Source organism: Psittacula echo, assembly GCF_963264785.1.
Source record: "Psittacula echo genome assembly, chromosome: 3".
NCBI classification, from domain to species: domain Eukaryota; kingdom Metazoa; phylum Chordata; class Aves; order Psittaciformes; family Psittacidae; genus Psittacula; species Psittacula echo.
In genome coordinates, this window is record NC_137736.1 from 106,581,568 (window position 1) to 106,600,213 (window position 18,646).

The window sequence follows — 18,646 nt, forward strand, 5'->3', positions numbered from 1 at the left end:
TCTGGCTAGAAATGAGATGCAGTTTGTTAGCAGACAAGTAGCTGACCTTTGAGACACCTTAACAGGGTACAGGTGCAGTTAGCATCACTTGTAGTCTTGAATTTGCCATAGGGTGGTTTTCGAAAACAATCCAAAATCAAATGTCCTGACTCCACTGTGTTTGTTCATGTAGTAGGAAAAGTAATAGACTCTTTCTATTAAAGAATGTTTAGGGAAACCAGAAGATCTGTATTATCTAGGGGTTCAACAAGGAGTCTGAGGACAGCCATAAAGTCTGAGTAGGAGGCACAGAAGCAATGCAAATGTTGAGCCAGTGTTTATGTAGAAATGTAGATAACTGGTTCTTATTTATTAGTGACTCACCTTCTTGTTCTTGTCTCTGGAACCCAGCAATCAGGCAGACTTAAAAAAATGTATTAATTGCACAAAAATGAAGGTTTTTTAAAAAGCCAAATCATTCCAAACAGCAGGATTCTGCGGTCACAAAGTTTCCTTTCGTCACTGTCACAGCTCTGTCTGTAACTCCAACCACAGCATGTTTTACAGGAGAAGTAGAATGGAGATAGAAAGACAGAAAATTAAGCTGCTGGCTTTACCTGAAAGCACATCCCACTGCTGAGCCATCCCACATGCATGTCCCATGTCTCCCCTCCATATCAAAATGACACCTCAGTTATTTTTGTACAACTTTCTTTTTTCACTAAATGCCAAGTCATTAGACCATGATGTTCCATCACCATAAAGGAATAACTCTTATTATTACAATGATTTTTATTTTTCTAAAGGCACACCAGGTGTTGTTGGTCCCTGGGCTTCCGAGGTGTTAGCTTGCAAGTCATATGACTTTGTGAAAATATTTAGTGTGCTGAACCTCTTAAGTTGGTGGTCGAATACAATGTAAAGAAAACAGACATATTATTATTCAATAACAGAAATGGTAAGTCTAAGAAGAGGAAATAGTCTGAAAAAGGATGAGTAAACATCTTTTCTTCCCGTCTTTTGTCACCCTACACGTATATGAGAAAATGAAAGAGAAATCAGATTGATAGTGCCAAACGGAGATTCTTCTTTTCCCAGCATTTTCCAAGTGCCTGAGGCATGCCTCACCTATTCCCTTTGCAGTTTGGCTCTCCTACAGGCTGTTTATCTCCTTGAGTATGCCACATTTTGTCACTCTCCATGTTTTGTAGCTTATTATTGCATCAGCAACAAGAGATAAATCAATATGAAAGACGCATTCAAGGATTTTTGGTTATGATGGCTCTGATAATATAAGGGTTACCCAAGGAGCTTGTTTCCTGTTATTCTTCTACAGTTTCCAAAACTGTATATAGTGACATGTCCTTTAAATAGCCCCAGTGGTGCCATCACTGAGCAAATGGAGCAAGCGAATCATGGGACTGTCAAGGGTGACTTGAGAAAAAGAGAAAGGAAGATTTAACTGAATTCCTGAGCCAGTGAGAGCTAAACCTCTTCTTTCTTTCACAGACTGCTAGCACTCTCATTGTAGCTGAAACCAAATCTTCTGGAATCTACAGCTGTGTGGCATCCAATAAAGTGGGAAAATCAGAAAGAAATGTCAGCTTTATTGTAACAGGTAAGACCTAGTCCCCACTAATGCCAAACATGTTTCCTGGTCCTGGGATTGTAACTGTTAGGCTCTTGTGGCTTTTTCTTATGCCATAGTTTGAAAATTGTTGCAATGCGTGCACCTGTGAATTCATATAATGCTTTTGGGTGATCCTAGAAAGGTTTGTCACAGCAGCAGGTCTGTACTCATCTCTCCATCAAATATCCAGCATGACACATACTGCTCACAAATATAGCAACCTGTAAATCCCCCTTTTAAATCACCTAGTCTCTGCAATCACTCCATACATGAAATTTTACTGTACTCTTATATGCCAGTAAGCCAGTATCATGTGTGACATTGACAGTGTCTACAGCCTGATACTGCTGCCAACCAGGAGGTCTCACAGTATAGTGTCCAGAGCAGTGCCAGTGTCTGCAGGCAGTGTGGTGCTAGAGAATGAGTGCCTGGGGTAACTGGGCAACCCCTCACAGCTCTCAAGGACTGTGGCAAATTGTATGTAGAAAAGTGGCAGGGTAAAAATTACAGAGTTCTGTTCCCTTTTGTGAGAAAGACAACCTTAGATGTCATTTGGGCCATGGCATTGAGAACACGTGCGTTAGCTGCACATATGAGCATGCTTCCAGCTGTTTTTCCATTGCAAGATGTGTTTAGATGTTCTCAGAAACAAGTTGTTAAATGTTTGAATAAAGGAATTACTAGGAAAAAACCCCCAAAACAATGAGTTTTTGAGAATAACTACTGCATGATTTAGCAGCATAATGTCTGCACGTGCTATTACAAGGAATTTGTTTTCTGGCAGAAGATTTTATTCCGTTTTTGTTTACAAAGTGGTAGTATATAGAGCACTTAGGATGATGAGAACTTTCATGGTAGATCATTAAAGAAATGCGATTCATTCGGAAGTGTGAGAAAAGACAAAAAGGTTAAAAAATGTGGATATTTTAATCCCAAAATCATAATCTTGAAGGTGAAACGAAAAAATAATTTTAATGTATCCCTTTTAATTTTTGCTTTCTCATATGTTTTTTGTTGTCAATCTTTTGCTTATCATTCTGATGAGTGATTTTCATCTAACTCATTCTGCTAAGACTCTGAGGTCAAAATAAAGTAGACACATACTCACTAGATATGCTTAACAAAGGAAGAAAACTTTTTTGAAAAATGTCCTCCCTCTGGATTTTGTGGACCAAAATTTGTATTTTTGAAATATTCTGACCTGTAACAGAATCATAGAGCACCAGGTTGGAAAGGACCTCAGAGACTGTCCGCTCCAACCTTTCTTGGCAAAAGCACAGTCTAGACAAGATATCCCAGCACCCCGTCCAACTGAATCTTACTGTCCAATGTTGGGAAATCCACCATTTCCCTGGGGAAATTATTCCAATGGCTGGCTGTTCTCACTGGTGAGGATTTTACTCTTTATATATCAACTCTTCCTTCACTGACGGTGGGTCTTTGTTTACATCAACCTGGAGTTTTGTCACCAGGGCCCAACAGTGCTGATAAAGACAGAAAATGTTGAGAACCTCTGCCTTTTCAGTATTGCTGGTGACTAATTCAGCCCTCCTATTTAACAGTGGGCCAATATTTTCCTTCTGTTTCTGCTTTTTGTTTCCCTACCTGAAGAACCCTTTCTTGTAGTTTGTGACATCTCTAGCCAATTTCCACTCAAGCTGTGCTTTTGCTTTTCTAATTGCATCTCTGCACACCCTGGCAATGCCCTTTTAGTTCTCAACTGGTATTTGTCTGCTTTTCCATCTCTGGTACACAACTCAGAAGCTCGCAATTAAGCCAAGGGTTGCCTCTTTCTTCGTCTGCTTCCCTTACCTTTAAACTGGTTCTGTGCTTCCAGGAGAACATTCTTTAAAAACTCCCAGCACTTTCTAGATCCTTTATCCTCCATGGAAGCTTCCCACAACATCCTTCACAACCGAGCTGTGAGCGAGTTGAAGTTTGCTCTTTTATAATCTAAAACCTTTGTCTTAGTACTAGCCTTCATGGCATGACCATTGCCACTTGGGACCCTACTTCCCGAGTTCTTCAGTTTAAAGCCTACCTTATGAAGTTGGACAGCCTGCTGCCAAAGATTCCCTTGCTTCTTCTAGACAGGTGGATCCCATCCTTCCCTAACAGGCTATAGTCACTGAGATGTCATAAAGACATCTTTATGTCCTGATGTCATAAAAGAACGTCCTGATGTCATAAAAGAACATCCTGATGTCGTAAAAGCCAAAATCCTTACGACGACACCAGCCACAAAGCCGGAGTTTATTTACATTGCACCTCTATTTCTGGCTGCACCCTTTCCTCTCACTGGTAAACAGGAAAAAGATAACACGGGCACCAATACTTTTTGCTTGCACCCACAGGGCTTTGCAGTCTTCCTTGGTTCTGTCCAGGTTTCAGCTTGTGGTGTCATTCATGCCCACATGAAAAAGTAGCAGTGGATGGTAGTCTGTGCTCTTGACAGCACCCTCTAATATCTTGGACGTTAGGTTCCAAAGGCAGCACACCTCATGTGCCTCCCTGTTAGGCAGCAGATGAGAGCCTCAGTGCCCCTTAACAGAGTCACTCACTATAAGCACTAATCATTTCTTCTTGTGGTATCCACTGTGTGCTGCTGGTACAGTTTCTTCCCTGCAGACCTTGCTCATGGGTGTCTACAGCTGTTGAAGTTTCATATCATAACACACTTCCACAATTAGAAAGTGCCAATTATCTGTAAATACAAAAATTGAGTAATAAGAATGAGAAGTATAAACAGATAAGATACCTAGGCAGGTTGTCTGTTAAAATACAGGAATGAGAAAAATATCTGCATGTTCTATTAATGGATGTGACAGGAACATTTGACACCTTGAATATGACTGCTGTCCCTGCTCTCAAATCAGTTTTGCTTTCCTCACTATACTTAGACTGTGTCTGTTTGGACAGAAAGCTAAACAACAATGTATAATTCTCCATAAATTAACATGCCAATGGTGCTGTATTCTCATCTTTATGTGAGGACTTCACATGTAACTTTGAGCAGTCACTGTGAGTCACTTACTGAGGCTGTTGCCCTTTTAATGTGCAAGATGACAAATTTGGCGTTTTCTAGCTCTTACTCATCAGTGTCCAAAATGCTACTGGGAAGATCCTGAAACCAAACGAAGCTGTATTTTGATAGGCACCGTTCACTGCATCCAAATCTCCCTTTCAAAGTTCTGATGGTTGTTTCAGATATTTCAGTGCAGTGACATGAAGGAGTTTCCCTGCTTAGATCTCCAGTTCTTAGATCTGGACCAGGGATAGAAGGAAATCTGTCTTTTTGATACCAGACCTTGCATGAGAACATACTGAATGTTATGACTTTCCTTTGAAGACTCTTTTATTGGCTGGTGTTCAGAAAAAGGAGTGGCGTCTTTATTATGGCTTGGATATTTATAATATATTGACTGGTGGCAAACCTTCTATGTAGGGTGGTGAAATGTGTTTGTCCTTTTTGTTCCTGGAGCTGAGCACTTCAGTTGCATGACATGGAAAGTCCTGATCATCCGCTGATGCTCAATTGCACTGACTGAAGGCAGTTTAAACAATCCTGCTGTTTTGTCCTTTCAAAAATCAAGTAAAGCTCATTATTCTGTTTTGCACACATAGTGCATCAGTTGGGCTCCATAGCGTAATCATAATTCTCCTCCATCAGGCTGAGACCAAACTGCTGTGGTTGGATAACAGCCTGTTTTTCATGTCAATGAAACAAATTTGCTGAAAAACACACTGAGGGAATAAAAAATGGAAAGCCCTAAATGCTGGTGGATTTGAACAGGAGACTACAAAGTATTTCCTTCTGACGAGTCCAAATCCAATACTTCAGGTCTTGTGTGACAGCTTGGGGATAGTTTGTCTTATGTTGTTGTGTCTGCTGGCACCATATGAAGCAAGCCTAAACTATATGAAAGTAAGCATCTAAAAGTAAGAGATGTGTATAAGCAGGAGAAGGCAATCCCTTGTAGGAAGGGGAGTTGCCAGAAAGGACTTCAAAGAGCAGATGGAGACAAAGCCTGTCCTGAGGAGGAATAATCTCTTTCCTTGGAGGTAATACCCTACAGGCCTTGTCCTGGGGATGATAAAATGCACATGTGGCTGTAGTGGTGTAAGGAGTCTCTTTTCTGTTGGGAAAAGGTGGTGGGAAAGCAGAGCTTGTCCCAGCAACCCTGTTTTGGTGGTGGCATGTTCCACCCCTTCAAGGAAGAACAGATGTGCAAGAAGGTATAGCAAAGAGGACCCAGTAAGAACAAGCCCTTTCTGAAGTTATTGTAAATTTCATTATTTCTGGGCTTGAAGTGAAACTTGTATATGTGTTTCTGGGTGGTTGGAGAGTGATATGACTTTATACACTCTGCCTGAGGGTGTAGGACATCAAGTCCATGGGTTATGGAGTAGCTTTCCTTTCCTATGGCCTCTGTCAGATAAAGGGCATTTTTGAGGTATTGTCACACCGACTTATTTCTAAAAGGAAACCTTTATTCAGAGTACAAAAGTAGCTGTGAGCCTTACATAAAAGTGATGAAGAAAGATGGTTTCTGAAAGGTCTCCTGCTTGCTGAAACAGAAACACTCTCTGGAACAACACCTCTATGCCAAATTTATCTGTGGTAGCCCTCTTTCCTCCAGCCTGCCCCTTTCCCTACATTTTGGGCTGTTTTGCTGGCACACAGCAGGCCCATGGGTGTGTTTGCAATTACAGAGGGTGAAACAGGAACAGCTCTGCCTTATCTCCCTGGTTTCCCAATGTCACTAAGCTCATTTTATTTTGAGATTCCTGATGGTGCTTGGCAAAGATAAACAAAATCTTCCATCAGGAAACCTGGGAGCTATTTCCACAGGAAGCTTCAAATCACTAAAGTAAATAAAACCCTTTTACATTATTCCCAGCCATGTTATTTAGCTGGCCTGAGCCTGTAACAATTGGTGAGAGGTGTCATATATTAGAGGGCTCGTAGCCTTTAAACAAATGATTCCCTTGGAACCCTGTGCATTTTGTTTTTGTCCCTGGATTTATTCAGAAAATAGTCTTTCTTCACAGAAGACACATCTAGGAAGAGCTCCAGACCTGACAACATGGAAGTAGTTGCAACTATATTATTCTCTTGGCACGCTATCCTTTTACGTTAAAAATAGTTCATTTGCCTCAGCCCCAGGGGATCTTCACCTTAAGAGTTTTGCTTGGCTCTTCCTAGCTTATACTGAGCACTGGCATCTGTGAAAATCAAAAATTAGCAGTATTTCAGACTCTGACTTTCCCAACAGATATCAGAACAATTTGAGATGTACTGTGAGTAAGATGTATCAATTTCTCTCATCTAAATACCTCGCTGTGATCAAAACTTTGGACCTCTGATCAATTTTGTGTCTGAATTCCATGGTTTTTGACAAAATAAAGAGTAGGATTCGCTTCATCTAACTTAAGCCTTAAAGATAGGTATCTAGGCCTAAGCTAGTCATGTAGGATCTCTTCACAATTATGTGTGAGGGAACTGGATCTCTGTAATTTGACTCATCTTAAGGCAGTGGGTTGCATTGCGCTTTGGAGCCTGTGTCACTCCATGGTCTGTAAACTTTTGCCCATACACAAAACAACCATGTAGATGTCTACGTTTTGATGGCTTAGGCTAAATAAGCTGTAGCCTGTGTAAGGAAAGGTTTCATCTTAGTAGCACTTTCAGTGTTCTTAACTGAGATCAAAATCTGGTACCATGCACTCTTACGTATCAAAACCAATGTTGATGATCATCACTCATAGATAAGTTACTAAATTTAAAGGTTTTTTTGCCGGAGAAAGTCAAAAAAGGGATCCTAATGAAATATAAGAGGAACAAGTCAATACACAGGTTTCAATATCCAATCTGTTAGTGTAACTGCCTCCACTAGGTTGATCTTTGGACTATACCCCTGAACTACAGCTGATGATAGGTGCACACTTCAATCCTACTACAAGGGCTTGATGAGTTCTACCAACAGAAATCAGGCCTCTTCCTGGAAGGCATCTACAGTCAGAGAAAATTCCAATCCAGGACTTGCAGGAGCTCCCCTACCCTGTGCTTAACACTCAAGGCTAACTGTGGAAAAGAGGATAATAAGGGCAGCAACTGATGCCAGACTTTCAACAGGCAGAACTTTGTTTGGAAAGTAGCAGTGAGCAGGTCATGGTCATAGTCCTCTTGGGGAGGCAAGGCAGCTCAGTTTGTATTGTGGGGATTTAGGCAGAAGCTATCTGATGGATTGGTCAGTCAATGAAAGACGTTACTGAAAGAAGATGTGAGATACTAATCACTGGAGATCTATTCCTACGCATCACTCTTATGTGACATTAAATGCAAAGCAACATTGGTGAGCATGGAACTGAATGAAAGATGGTGTTGAGCTGTTCGTGCTCTAAGAGGCAAGAAAAGAAGGCATAATTCTCCCTTATGAAAGACAAACCCACTCTTATGATTTTGAGTCAAGTTCACAGCCAAGTGCCGTAGCAATTAGCAGTGAAAGAACAATTGAAAATGGCCAAAGTCGATGTCACTTGACTGAGAAGGAAATGACTTTATCAGAATATTGGCTACAAATAAACCCAGAGAGGTTGCACTCTAGGAGTAAAACTTGGAAGTGCTCTCTCTCAGGAACTTGCTTCTGCTTTCACTGAGGTCAATGGTGTAACTCTTCCTCGCTGGAGGGATGAGCCCCAGGTGGAGGCTGCCGAGAGCCAGTCCTCACTGCCACAGGTCTGTGCCGCTCCCCTGGTGGAGGAAGCTGCAGTAACATTACAGCTAACTGCAAACGTGACTTTTTCAAGTATGGCTTTATATTGCTGGCTAAATTACTCTTTCCTGAACTATTGGCTATGGAAAATGCTTGTGAAAACTTAAGTTGTATAGTTAGTGCCATGATCATTGATTTCTCTCAGGTGGAAATATTGTTCACCTATGTTTAGTGCCAAGCAGCCTGAATAGAGTGATCTTCATCCGAATGCTGTTTACACACAGCCAGCCACTGAGGCCAGAGGGTAATGTTTCTGCTTTCCTCTTGGGTGGCTGGCACACTTTAAATGCATGAAGGGTAAATACCTCTGTTTCAAGGGGACTCTCAGGCTTGTAATCACAGATCCAGTAATTTCTCAGGCTTTGAAGCATTTGTAAGAAATAAGACATAATTTGTCTGAATACTTAGGAATAACAAGAAAACAATATAACCAAAGATGATAAGCTGCCGTATTTTTCTACTGTCCTCTTGAGATTCATTTTCTCTCATGCAAGTTGGAGCTGAGATCAGAATTTTCCTCCTTTTTCATAGTCCCGATGTGCTGTCTTTAAATAATTCTCTTTTGGTACCTTGCCCCAGTCTGTCTTAACTTGGCATTACACTTACACAAACTCATTACTTCCAAGAGCGACTTCAGTTTACACTGATGTCTGAGCCCAAGTGTCTCACAGCTCCAAGACAAATTATAAGAATAGCTGGAGCCTAGCATATGAAAGGAAAGATTAGAGACTTCAGCAGGAAGACACCAACATTGATTAGTACAAAGGCTTCCTGATAAAGGGGAAAATATATGCCGTGTTAATTTTGGCTCATTCATTTCATATAAACTAAAAAGTGTTCTTGATTTTTGACAGATGTACCCAGTGGATTCCATATTGGTTTGGAAAAAATGCCCATTGAAGGAGAGAATTTGATATTGTCCTGTTCGGCCAACAAATTCCTATACAAAGACATTGCTTGGATTTTACCGAGGACAGTCAACAATCAAACAAAAGCAAAAAGGTCTCTCAAAAAGGAGTACTCCATCACCCTCACTCTGACCATCAAAAATGTTTCGCTGGCACACTCTGGCACCTATGCCTGCCGAGCAAGGAACATATACACGGGGAAAGAAGTGCTTCAAAAGAAAGACGTTACAATCAGAGGTGAGCACTGCAACAAAAAGGCTGTTTACTCTCGGATCCTCAAATATAAAAGCACAAGGAATGATTGTACAACACAAAGCAATGTAAAACATTAAAGGACTCATTAAACAGTAACAGGTGTCTCATATCATCTTGATTTTTTATTACTGTTGCTACCTTCCAGGCCATGAGGTGGTGCACATTCCCCCATGGGTAGGATGTAGGAAGAATAGCAAAACAATCATAACACATGAGCTTCCAGTTGAGTTCAGACGGGTGTTTTCTGCTTTGACAAGGCACGTGGAAGCTGGGGTTTGGAAGATCCCCTGTGCTACATTTTGCATGTTGTTATTTTTTCTCTTGCTGTCTCCTACTGAGCAATAAGGAAAACTCTGGATCAATCTTTTCTTCCACTTTGATATCGGCCTCGTCAAAAGTGTCAAAGCTGAATAAACTGATTAACATTAAAAACTGCTGTTTTCAGTCAACAATGGACATTTAATAAGTTAACTTGAACGTGCAGAATGAGCACAATTCAGTTTGAGATTGACTGGACTATATATTTTTTATTTTAATCTGATCTTGATGGACTTATAAATATTACCTGCTGAGCAAGTTCTAATGCTTATTTATTTGAAATTATTTTCTACACTAAAGTACATTAATCTTAAAAAGTATCTTCTAAAAGAAGTATGCAGGGAAGAAATAAAAATGTTGATATAATGCACAGACCTATCATATCATTTATAATAACGATGATTTTAAAACTGGCAGACGTGAACTGTGTTTCTCCAAATAAATCCAGGTAGACTTCCAGTTGCTGTGTTGGTCAATTTTTAAATTCAGTTCTGCACTAATGTAAAAAGCTACTGATAAAAGTGTGAGTATTGCTCCTGGCCTGAAGGTTCAGGAATTTGTAATGTTGTAATTATTTTATTGAATGAGAAATATTACACTAACACGACTGATAAGGTTGCAGCCAGCACAGTGAGTTGTTTAATATGTTTTGAAAAATACAAATTCAAAATTGAAGCCATTAAAAATATTCATTGCTTTTGGTATGTAAATGGCAATTGGATTTATTACGGGAATTAAGAACCAGACAGAGTGTTGAAGGAGAATTAAGGGCAACCTAAGACTTCCTTGTGAGCTTTCCCCGTTTTTATTTCCTTCGTGATGATTTTGCTATGAGGTGTTTCTGTGTATTATAAATGCTGTATAAGGAAAAAGTTACTATTTTTAATAGATCTGATAACTTTATTTTTTTACAATACATAGCTTTTATTATTTTTGGTTACAGTTATGATTGATCATTTATATAGCATTTACATAAGCCATAACAAAACAGATCGTAGTGACCAAAATAGCTACAGCAAAGGAACAAAGTGGCTGTGCTTCTAAAATAGAGGGTGACAACATGACAGTTTCTTGCGCTTGGGAACTCACCAGCCTATTTCCTCCTTTAGGTATCGAGACTGTGTCCCACGGCTAAACTTGTATTTCATGTGGGAATTGCTTTTGTCAAGTGTGAAAGGGTAAACAATAGCATTTCCCCATAATGCCAGTTTCATGGAGTCTAAAATGCTTAGAAAACAATTGATAACCTGGAAGTTGTCAGAGTGAAGAAAAGAATAATCATTTATATCTTGAAATGTCACCTATAGCCTGCTTGCATACAGTAGCTCTTTTGTTCATTATTAGTGTGATGGCTTCTAGAAACAATGTTCTTGCAAAGTGATCTGGCTCTTTTTTTTTAACTAAAACATGCCTAAAAAGCAAGAGAAATCGTTGGTGACTGCTTAAAAATGGGGCAAGTGCACTCTTTGGCATTTGCAAGTCTTCAGAAGGGTTACAATACAGAATACCCTTTTCTACAAGGCTCTTTTGTGAGAAGACATTTGATGGCAAGGTGGGAGGTGATGACAGGACGGTATGAATTTTCCATGGTCTTGGGAGCCAGAGCACGGCGACTTGCAGCAGCCAGTTGCCAGGCAATATGAGTTTGGTTCAGAAAACAGAAAAAGATATGTGGCTATTAGACTGTTCCTCTGTGAAATTGTTGTGAATTGTGATGATGTATACCACTGCTGGGTGGACGTCCTGACAGCCTGGTCTTGTCTGTGCGCTAAGGACCATGCTGTGCAAGGATGTTATAACACCCAATGTGACTGCCCATGTTGGGAGGCACAGAGAAACCTCACTGGAAACGTTTGAGGAAAGCAGTTCTTGGTGGCCAGATAAAAACTGCTGATGTCACTTTTGATGTCCTCAAATGACTGGAGAATCTCATCGGTTTGGGGAGTTTCTCTGCCTTTTGTTGTGTAATATATTATTTAGGGAGAAAGGTGTGAATTATCTTTTTTAAAGTGTTAAAATTAAAGCTTGTATTTATATTTTTGTACTGATTAATAAAAATAAGTGAACAGACAACATAATCATAACAAAGGGCAAAAATGGATGGAATGCAAAAGTAAACCCCAAAGTGAAAAAATTATACTGTTTTCACTCTGTGACCTCCCTGTTGCTCCCCTGGGCCAAACTCTGCCTACAATGAAGCTCCTCAGGGTAACTGAGAGCAGAGTTTGGCCTGGCAAGGCAGCATTTGTGGGCAGGCACCAGGGCTGAGGATGAACCTGGGGGGCTGCCCTGGGTGCTGAGATGTTCTTGCTGGTGGCCAGGGCAGCCCCTCGGTTTGAGTGAGAAGAGAGGGGTGTTGGAAACTGCTCCCCCTTGGCTTCACTGCAAAAATGAATGGGAGAAGTGAGTGGTTTGCAGAAGAGAATAATCCTCAGGTAGACCAAGTCCTTGAAAAATCAGCTGATTGCAGCAGAAAAATTGTTGAAAGTATGTGAATGGTGATTGAAGTTTTAAGCAAAAAAAAGTTTTTTCTCAATATGAAAACCCATCTTTAGTGTATGGTTATAAACAAATTAAAATTAATCACAAGTAACTCACAGAATGTGTGATTTGCCTTTGTTCTGTCATCTTGTCTGCCTTCATTTTGGATGTCTGGTCTGGGGTGTCCATCAGGGACTACTGATAAATGCGAGCTCTTCTCAGCATGCGTATGTGGACATGTATTAGATGGCACCTGTTCATACAGTGTTGTGAAAAAGGGAACTGTGAAAAAATCAGGTGGGGTATCACTGAGAAGAGGGCAGTCTTCTTGGCTGCAAGGCAAACATTGTTGACCATGTCATTGAGTAGGTATTGCGAAAAATTTACTTTACAGCCTCTCTCATGAGCATTACTCTTCAGGAGGAGAGAATAAATTGTCTACTACACTGTAAACAACAACAAAAACATAGCATTGAGTGTGGAAGTTACAGACTTGCAGCTCAGAAAAGAACAAACTCATCACGGCACAGTCCTGACTTTGTTGGAATTAATTTCAAGGGGTAAAAACATAACAAAGCCACTTTAAAAGTGCTTTTAATGCTATGGGGTTCACGCATACTGCATAAGCTGGTGGAACATACATAGGTGCTTAATTTTTCTGGAGAGTTTTTATTTACAGCTGGTAACAGAATGATTGTGAAGATGGAAATATCTGACAGTCAGTTTTTCTGAAAGGGTAGATAGATCTTCCAAAGACAGAATGTCAGAAATTCAGCTGTTGCAGTGCTTGATCTTGGCTTATCTGTATCTGTTGCAGTCTTAAAGAAAACATTTGCAAAGAGTTGGTTTCTGCTTTGTTTTGTTTCATATTTTGCTCTGTGTAATCTTACTGTGTTAATAATGGCTGATTCTGGAAGTGTCCTTGAAGGGAAAGATTGCAAATAATCGCTTCTTTCAAGATCGGGGAGTCTGGGGGAATCTGCAGAGCATCTGCATCTGTGAGATTGCTTGGGACCGTCCTGGATTCTCCATGACTGCTTTAAAGGAACCAAAATACCAAAAACGATTATGTGAGAGTTGCAAATGTGACAGAAAGACATTGCCATGTAACATGCATAAATATTGCAAATATCTTGATCTTTGTCAGGACAGCCTTCGGCTCTGTACAAAATGGTGGAAGGAGTGGTAAAGGTTTGCAACAACTGAGAAAGATTGGCTGTTTTGATTCATATAGGAATAACACTAACATGATGTTTATAGAGTGGTTTTGAAATGCCCTTCTGGGAGGCCCTTGAGAAGAAGCAGAAGAGATGAGCCATGCTTCCAATACTCATTGTCACTGACTGTCATGGAAATGTGCTTTATTGCATTGTGGTCATATGGATGTCAGTAAATCAAACCAAAACAGGAGTGGTGTTGGTATGCTGTGTGGCCTGCTAGCACTCAGCTTTGGGCCCTGCCGTCAGGGTTTCCAGTGCCTGTGGGATGCCAGAGGACACGGGCACATTTCTCGCCAACACAGTTTTGGCACATGGGCTATGGTGTGGTTTGGCCAAGCCTTGTTATGTTCAGCCAAATATGTGAAATGCAAAAGTGGAAGAATTTATGAAGACTTTGGGACATGTAACACAATACTTCTGTGCTTATGATTTCTGGGTTTAGATGCTATGAGTTTACTGAATATGATTTGTAACTGTACTCTTTGAAGTAAGTAAATGATAAAAGTCACATTCACGGTATTGTGGTGTACAAAGTCACATGGTGCTGTCAGTGTCACAGAGATGCTCTGCTACAAGTGTGTCCTGCTAATTGTTAAAAACTTTGATGTCACGGTTTGTTTCTCTTAATGATGCAAAGCTCTGAGCTCTCCTAGAAACTCATTGCTTTTGATAAACAAATATGGTTGGTAATGGAACTGAGGAAATCTTTGAAATGGTGTCATCGTTGAGTCTTCATAACTTGTTCATCATAACTTGCTATTGCTGAGTAATGAGAGTACTCTGTACACACCAAACACTTTAGCAAACTGAAATGGTAAATAAAACCTGTGAACAATGAACTTGGTAGAATAGCCATAGCAATCTCTAACATCAGTAAAATGCTGGTAGGGAAGATAATTAAACCCCCACAGTTACAAGGATGTAAAACGGAGGTGTTGTTTTGTCTTGTAGCTCAAGAGGCACCAGCCCTGCTGCGGCACCTTATGGATCAGACAGTGAACACCAGTAACTCTGCCATATTGGAGTGCCAGGTTCATGGCATCCCCGAGCCCCAGATATCCTGGTTTAAAAACCATGAGGAAATACAGCAAGAATCAGGTGAGAGCTCTGTGTACTCACCTACCTTTTGCAGCCTTCTTATTTACCCATCTGCTTTAGGTAGCTATTTGCAGAGTCATTGACATTGGTACCTGGATGTGAGGAAGGAGAAGTGCCCAGGCATTACAGGCGGGCAGGCAGCAGCACGGGTGCTCACGGTTATTCCATTTCACCCCAAAACCTCAGCCAGCCTGTAGGTGTAGACACAATAGGTCTCTATGGAGTCAGTGTACAAATTATAGCTCTCAACTTGCATCTTAGAAGAATCATCTCCAGAGAAACATACTTCTCTCAGTTTACTATAGAGAGCCTAAGGATCAGGTGTCTTGGCCAGCGTACAGCTAGACAGGAGAAAACCAAGCTTGTGTGACGTGTGTAGGGGTACCAGGGGTGTCTGTGACCGGGTATGGAAAGTCTGTTCTTGTTTCACCAGACTAAATCCAAAACCAAAAGGTGCCTGTTGGCAGCAGAGTAATTCAGGTCTTACACGGCAGAAAGGAACAACTTCCCAGGTGGCATGCTGCGCCTACAGGAGAACTCTGGGATTTGTTTACTGCTGTTTCTGGAATGTGGCTTCAAAGGTCAGCTAAGGCTATTTATCCAGCACTGCTGACATCACAGTCATGGAAGTGTTCCTTGGCAATTGCAGGTGTAAATGAATGCTGGAGGAAAAGGCAAAACCTTTCTCATGGAAATTCATCCACACTCATATCAGAAGAACACAATGAGCTAGTGTTACAAGCTCATCAAAAATGTTCAAGGAGGTTTGGTCTATAGGTACTTGCATCCAAATTGTAGTCTTCAATAGCAATGCTTTAGAAAGTTTGTGTTTATGATTCTGTCCTGCATTATTGGAAATTACCATAAAGTGAATAAAGGCAACTGAGAAAAAAATTTAAGGATTTCTCCAAATGAGTTGTAAGCCTGTACAGACTTGCAGCCCAGGCACTAAATCTAGAGCCAGATTCCATAAGGCTTCACAGTGACCACGTCATTGTAACATTCATTATTAACACTTCCCTCTAAAATGGATGCTATGTGTTTAACTTCGGCGTGATGCCACACATAAAGTTAGTAGCAAGAAAGATGTCTTTAGAGGGCAGGTAGGAGCACTTGATTTAGGTGCCTGAAACAGATGGTGGGAATACATTTTGATGGGATGGTAGCTCTGATGGAGGCAAACTCACAAGTGTGTACTTGACTGCACATTTCCTGGCTATGTGGTGCCTTAGACGCAGTCCTGAGGCCAAATCTGCTCCCTGCCTCTTCCTCACTTGCTGGAGTACTGCCCAGGCTGGCTTCTGAGTTGGCCTAGCTGGAATAAACAAGATGTTGGAAGCTTCAGGTAACTCTTGTGTTTTAGGGCACACCTCATGGGATTTCTCTTGCTAGCTGGGGTCCTTCTGTGAAGTGGCTTGTTGTTACATGCCACATGGGCAAGTGAGATTTGAAGTGAACCTTCTGCCCATAGAGCCAGTGTGGAAGCATGGAGCTGGGTCTTGGAAGCTTGAGCTGCTTCTGAGGCAGACCTACACCTGCAAGTGCAGTAATCAGACCACCCATTTTCCGAAAGCTGGAGACATGCTGAAGAACTCACATGAATGACAGTATAGGCACAGCACTAATCAATATACACAGTACCAAGTGTTTCCAGATCATTCTTTTAGGCTGAGCTTTTTCACTAGCACAAGTGCTTTGTAAACACTGATTTCCAAAAGATTCCCAGAACATCCAAGTATATTTGGCTTTCCTGCAGATAACATTGTGCTGTGCAGTCTGCAGCTCAGATTTCTTTTCAGAAGAACTTAAAGCAGATATTATTACACAAGGGCCTGTTTTTGTTTATATCCTGGCTCCCTCTCATTGCAAAATATTTCATTTCACAGGAATAATTTTAGGGCCCGGAAGCCGAATGCTGTTTATTGAAAGAGTAAAAGAGGAGGATGAAGGACTTTACCAGTGCGTAGCCACCAACTTAAAAGGGTCCGTGGAGAGTGCGGCATATGTCACGGTCCAAGGTAAAGCACAGCTTTAAATGAGAAGAGCAAGCTTGCCAGAGTGATGTTCTTACTCAGGCTGGAAGCATGGGGGTATGACCTGGGGCTCATATGGTGATCTCTGAGGGCAGCAATTTGAAGGAAGTCCTAGCAAAGGAAGCGTACCAGGTTGGAAAGGAAGCCTAGCAGGAAATGCTAACTCAGAGCGTGTTTACACTGACCTAAAAAGAAGAATTGCTTCAACCCAACAAAGATCAGGTCAGGGTAGAAGACAAATGTAAATTTAGCATTGTCAAAACAAACAAAAACCAGAATAAGGAACACTCTCCTACCCACTCATTTTCCCATTTCAGTTTAATTCCATAGAAATTAGAGACCAGGGATATTTTCATTTGTTTATTTTCAATGTAAAGCAAACTGCCAAATCAGACTATAAGATTTTAGCCTAGCAATCGCTACACATGCATTTTTCAAAGGTACTTGTAAAAAGTAGGTATGATCTAGTTATTTCTGCAGCCATTACTTGAATTATTTTGCTATTTATTTAAATATCTGCATTGTTCTGTCTCCTGCCAAGCTTGACTCAGGCCTGTGGCAGTGACTTCTGTCAAGAAATTTAACATTGCATAGAAATAATGTTTATTCATTGACTTTTCAGTTTCATGGAATTCAGTTTCATGAACCTTTTTAGTTCATCTATTGTGACATAAGAGAAGTAGATTGACATTTTCCATATAAGTCAGTACCATATGTGAACTGAATTTGACATAACCTATCTTACTGATCTCATATGTTAAGTAAATAGTTGTAAATGCATTTAGTTTCTTTTTATAGAAGAAAATTTGACTACTACCAGCCTCTCAGGAGGGATTATGTCTTTTTGGATATTCACATACAACTGCTAAATGTATCAGAATACTACTGAGTATTTGAAAACTACCCTACAGCAGAAGGCAATTACAGCTAGTAAATCAGCATTGATTTTCTGCCATGAGTGCGTCTCAGTTAATGGTGATTGCTGATGATATAACAATAGTTTTACTTTAAAAGATTTGGGATAAGTACAGGTACATGTGGACTGGCCAAACTGATGTTCTCTAGGAGTTAAAAACACCTGTCTCCCAATGCTAAGGTTTTTATGGCTGCTGTAATAGCTAAAAGAATAACTTGTGTTATTGTCCAATGCATCCTACTAATTGATAGTCCTCGGCAATGTAATTCATTATTGTATTGATTTTTAACATCACTGTAGCTTGGCTATTTATTACAACCACAAGCATTCTGTCAGATGGCTTCTAGGAAGTCGTATCTCCTTGTCTGTGATTCAGAGGAGAGGAAAGAAAGCAGTCAGGAGGGCTTCTTCTCTGGCTACATGTCCTGAGGAACCACTGGCAATGTTCTTGTGTGACTTCTATGGGAGCTCTTAAATAAAAAAAGATGAAGACTACCATATTTAAATTAATAGCTTTGATACTGGGTGAGAACAAGACAAGGAATTTGTCTTATCTACTACGTCCAAGGAAAATGCCTTTCCACCCTTTCTTTTCCTATTACATGAAGGCACATCGCTGCACATTTTTTCACTCATTCCTACATTGACCTCTAGGGTCTGTCCCTCCCCCAGGGAACAGAAGCTTCTCACCCCATCCCTGAGCCTGGAAAAGGTCAGGGTTTAAACGTGAGTCTCTCTTTAGGCTTTGCCACTTGCTTGTCTTTCTGAGAAGTATAGACCCTGCCACCATGAGCACCAAACCTTCCCTCCATCCCAGGGGCTCTCAGAGCATGGGGCTGCAGATCAAAGGGAGTGGAGCAACACCTTGTGTCGATGGCCGTGTTTAGCAGATTGGAAGAGTAGTTTGTGAATAAGTCAGGAAGGAAACTGTCTGCTCTCTTTATTTCCTCTGAAAAAACATTCTTATACTCACAGATAAAACAATGTGTTATTTTTGTATCCAAGATGGATGAATGGAAGGTGGAATCAAAG

At 40.7% G+C, this 18,646-nt stretch overlaps 1 protein-coding gene across 1 annotated transcript in view; it reads left to right on the forward strand.

The window, feature by feature from the left end:
- The window catches only part of FLT1 (fms related receptor tyrosine kinase 1), a gene marked incomplete at both ends in the record, with an annotated part of 109,418 nt that overhangs the window by 58,132 nt on the left and 32,640 nt on the right, over positions 1–18,646 (forward strand). The window contains 4 exons of the mRNA XM_080614188.1: positions 1,489–1,597; positions 9,240–9,530; positions 14,519–14,665; positions 16,552–16,683. Coding sequence (XP_080470314.1) covers positions 1,489–1,597; positions 9,240–9,530; positions 14,519–14,665; positions 16,552–16,683 — 679 coding nt within the window. The remainder of the gene's footprint in view (positions 1–1,488; positions 1,598–9,239; positions 9,531–14,518; positions 14,666–16,551; positions 16,684–18,646) is intronic.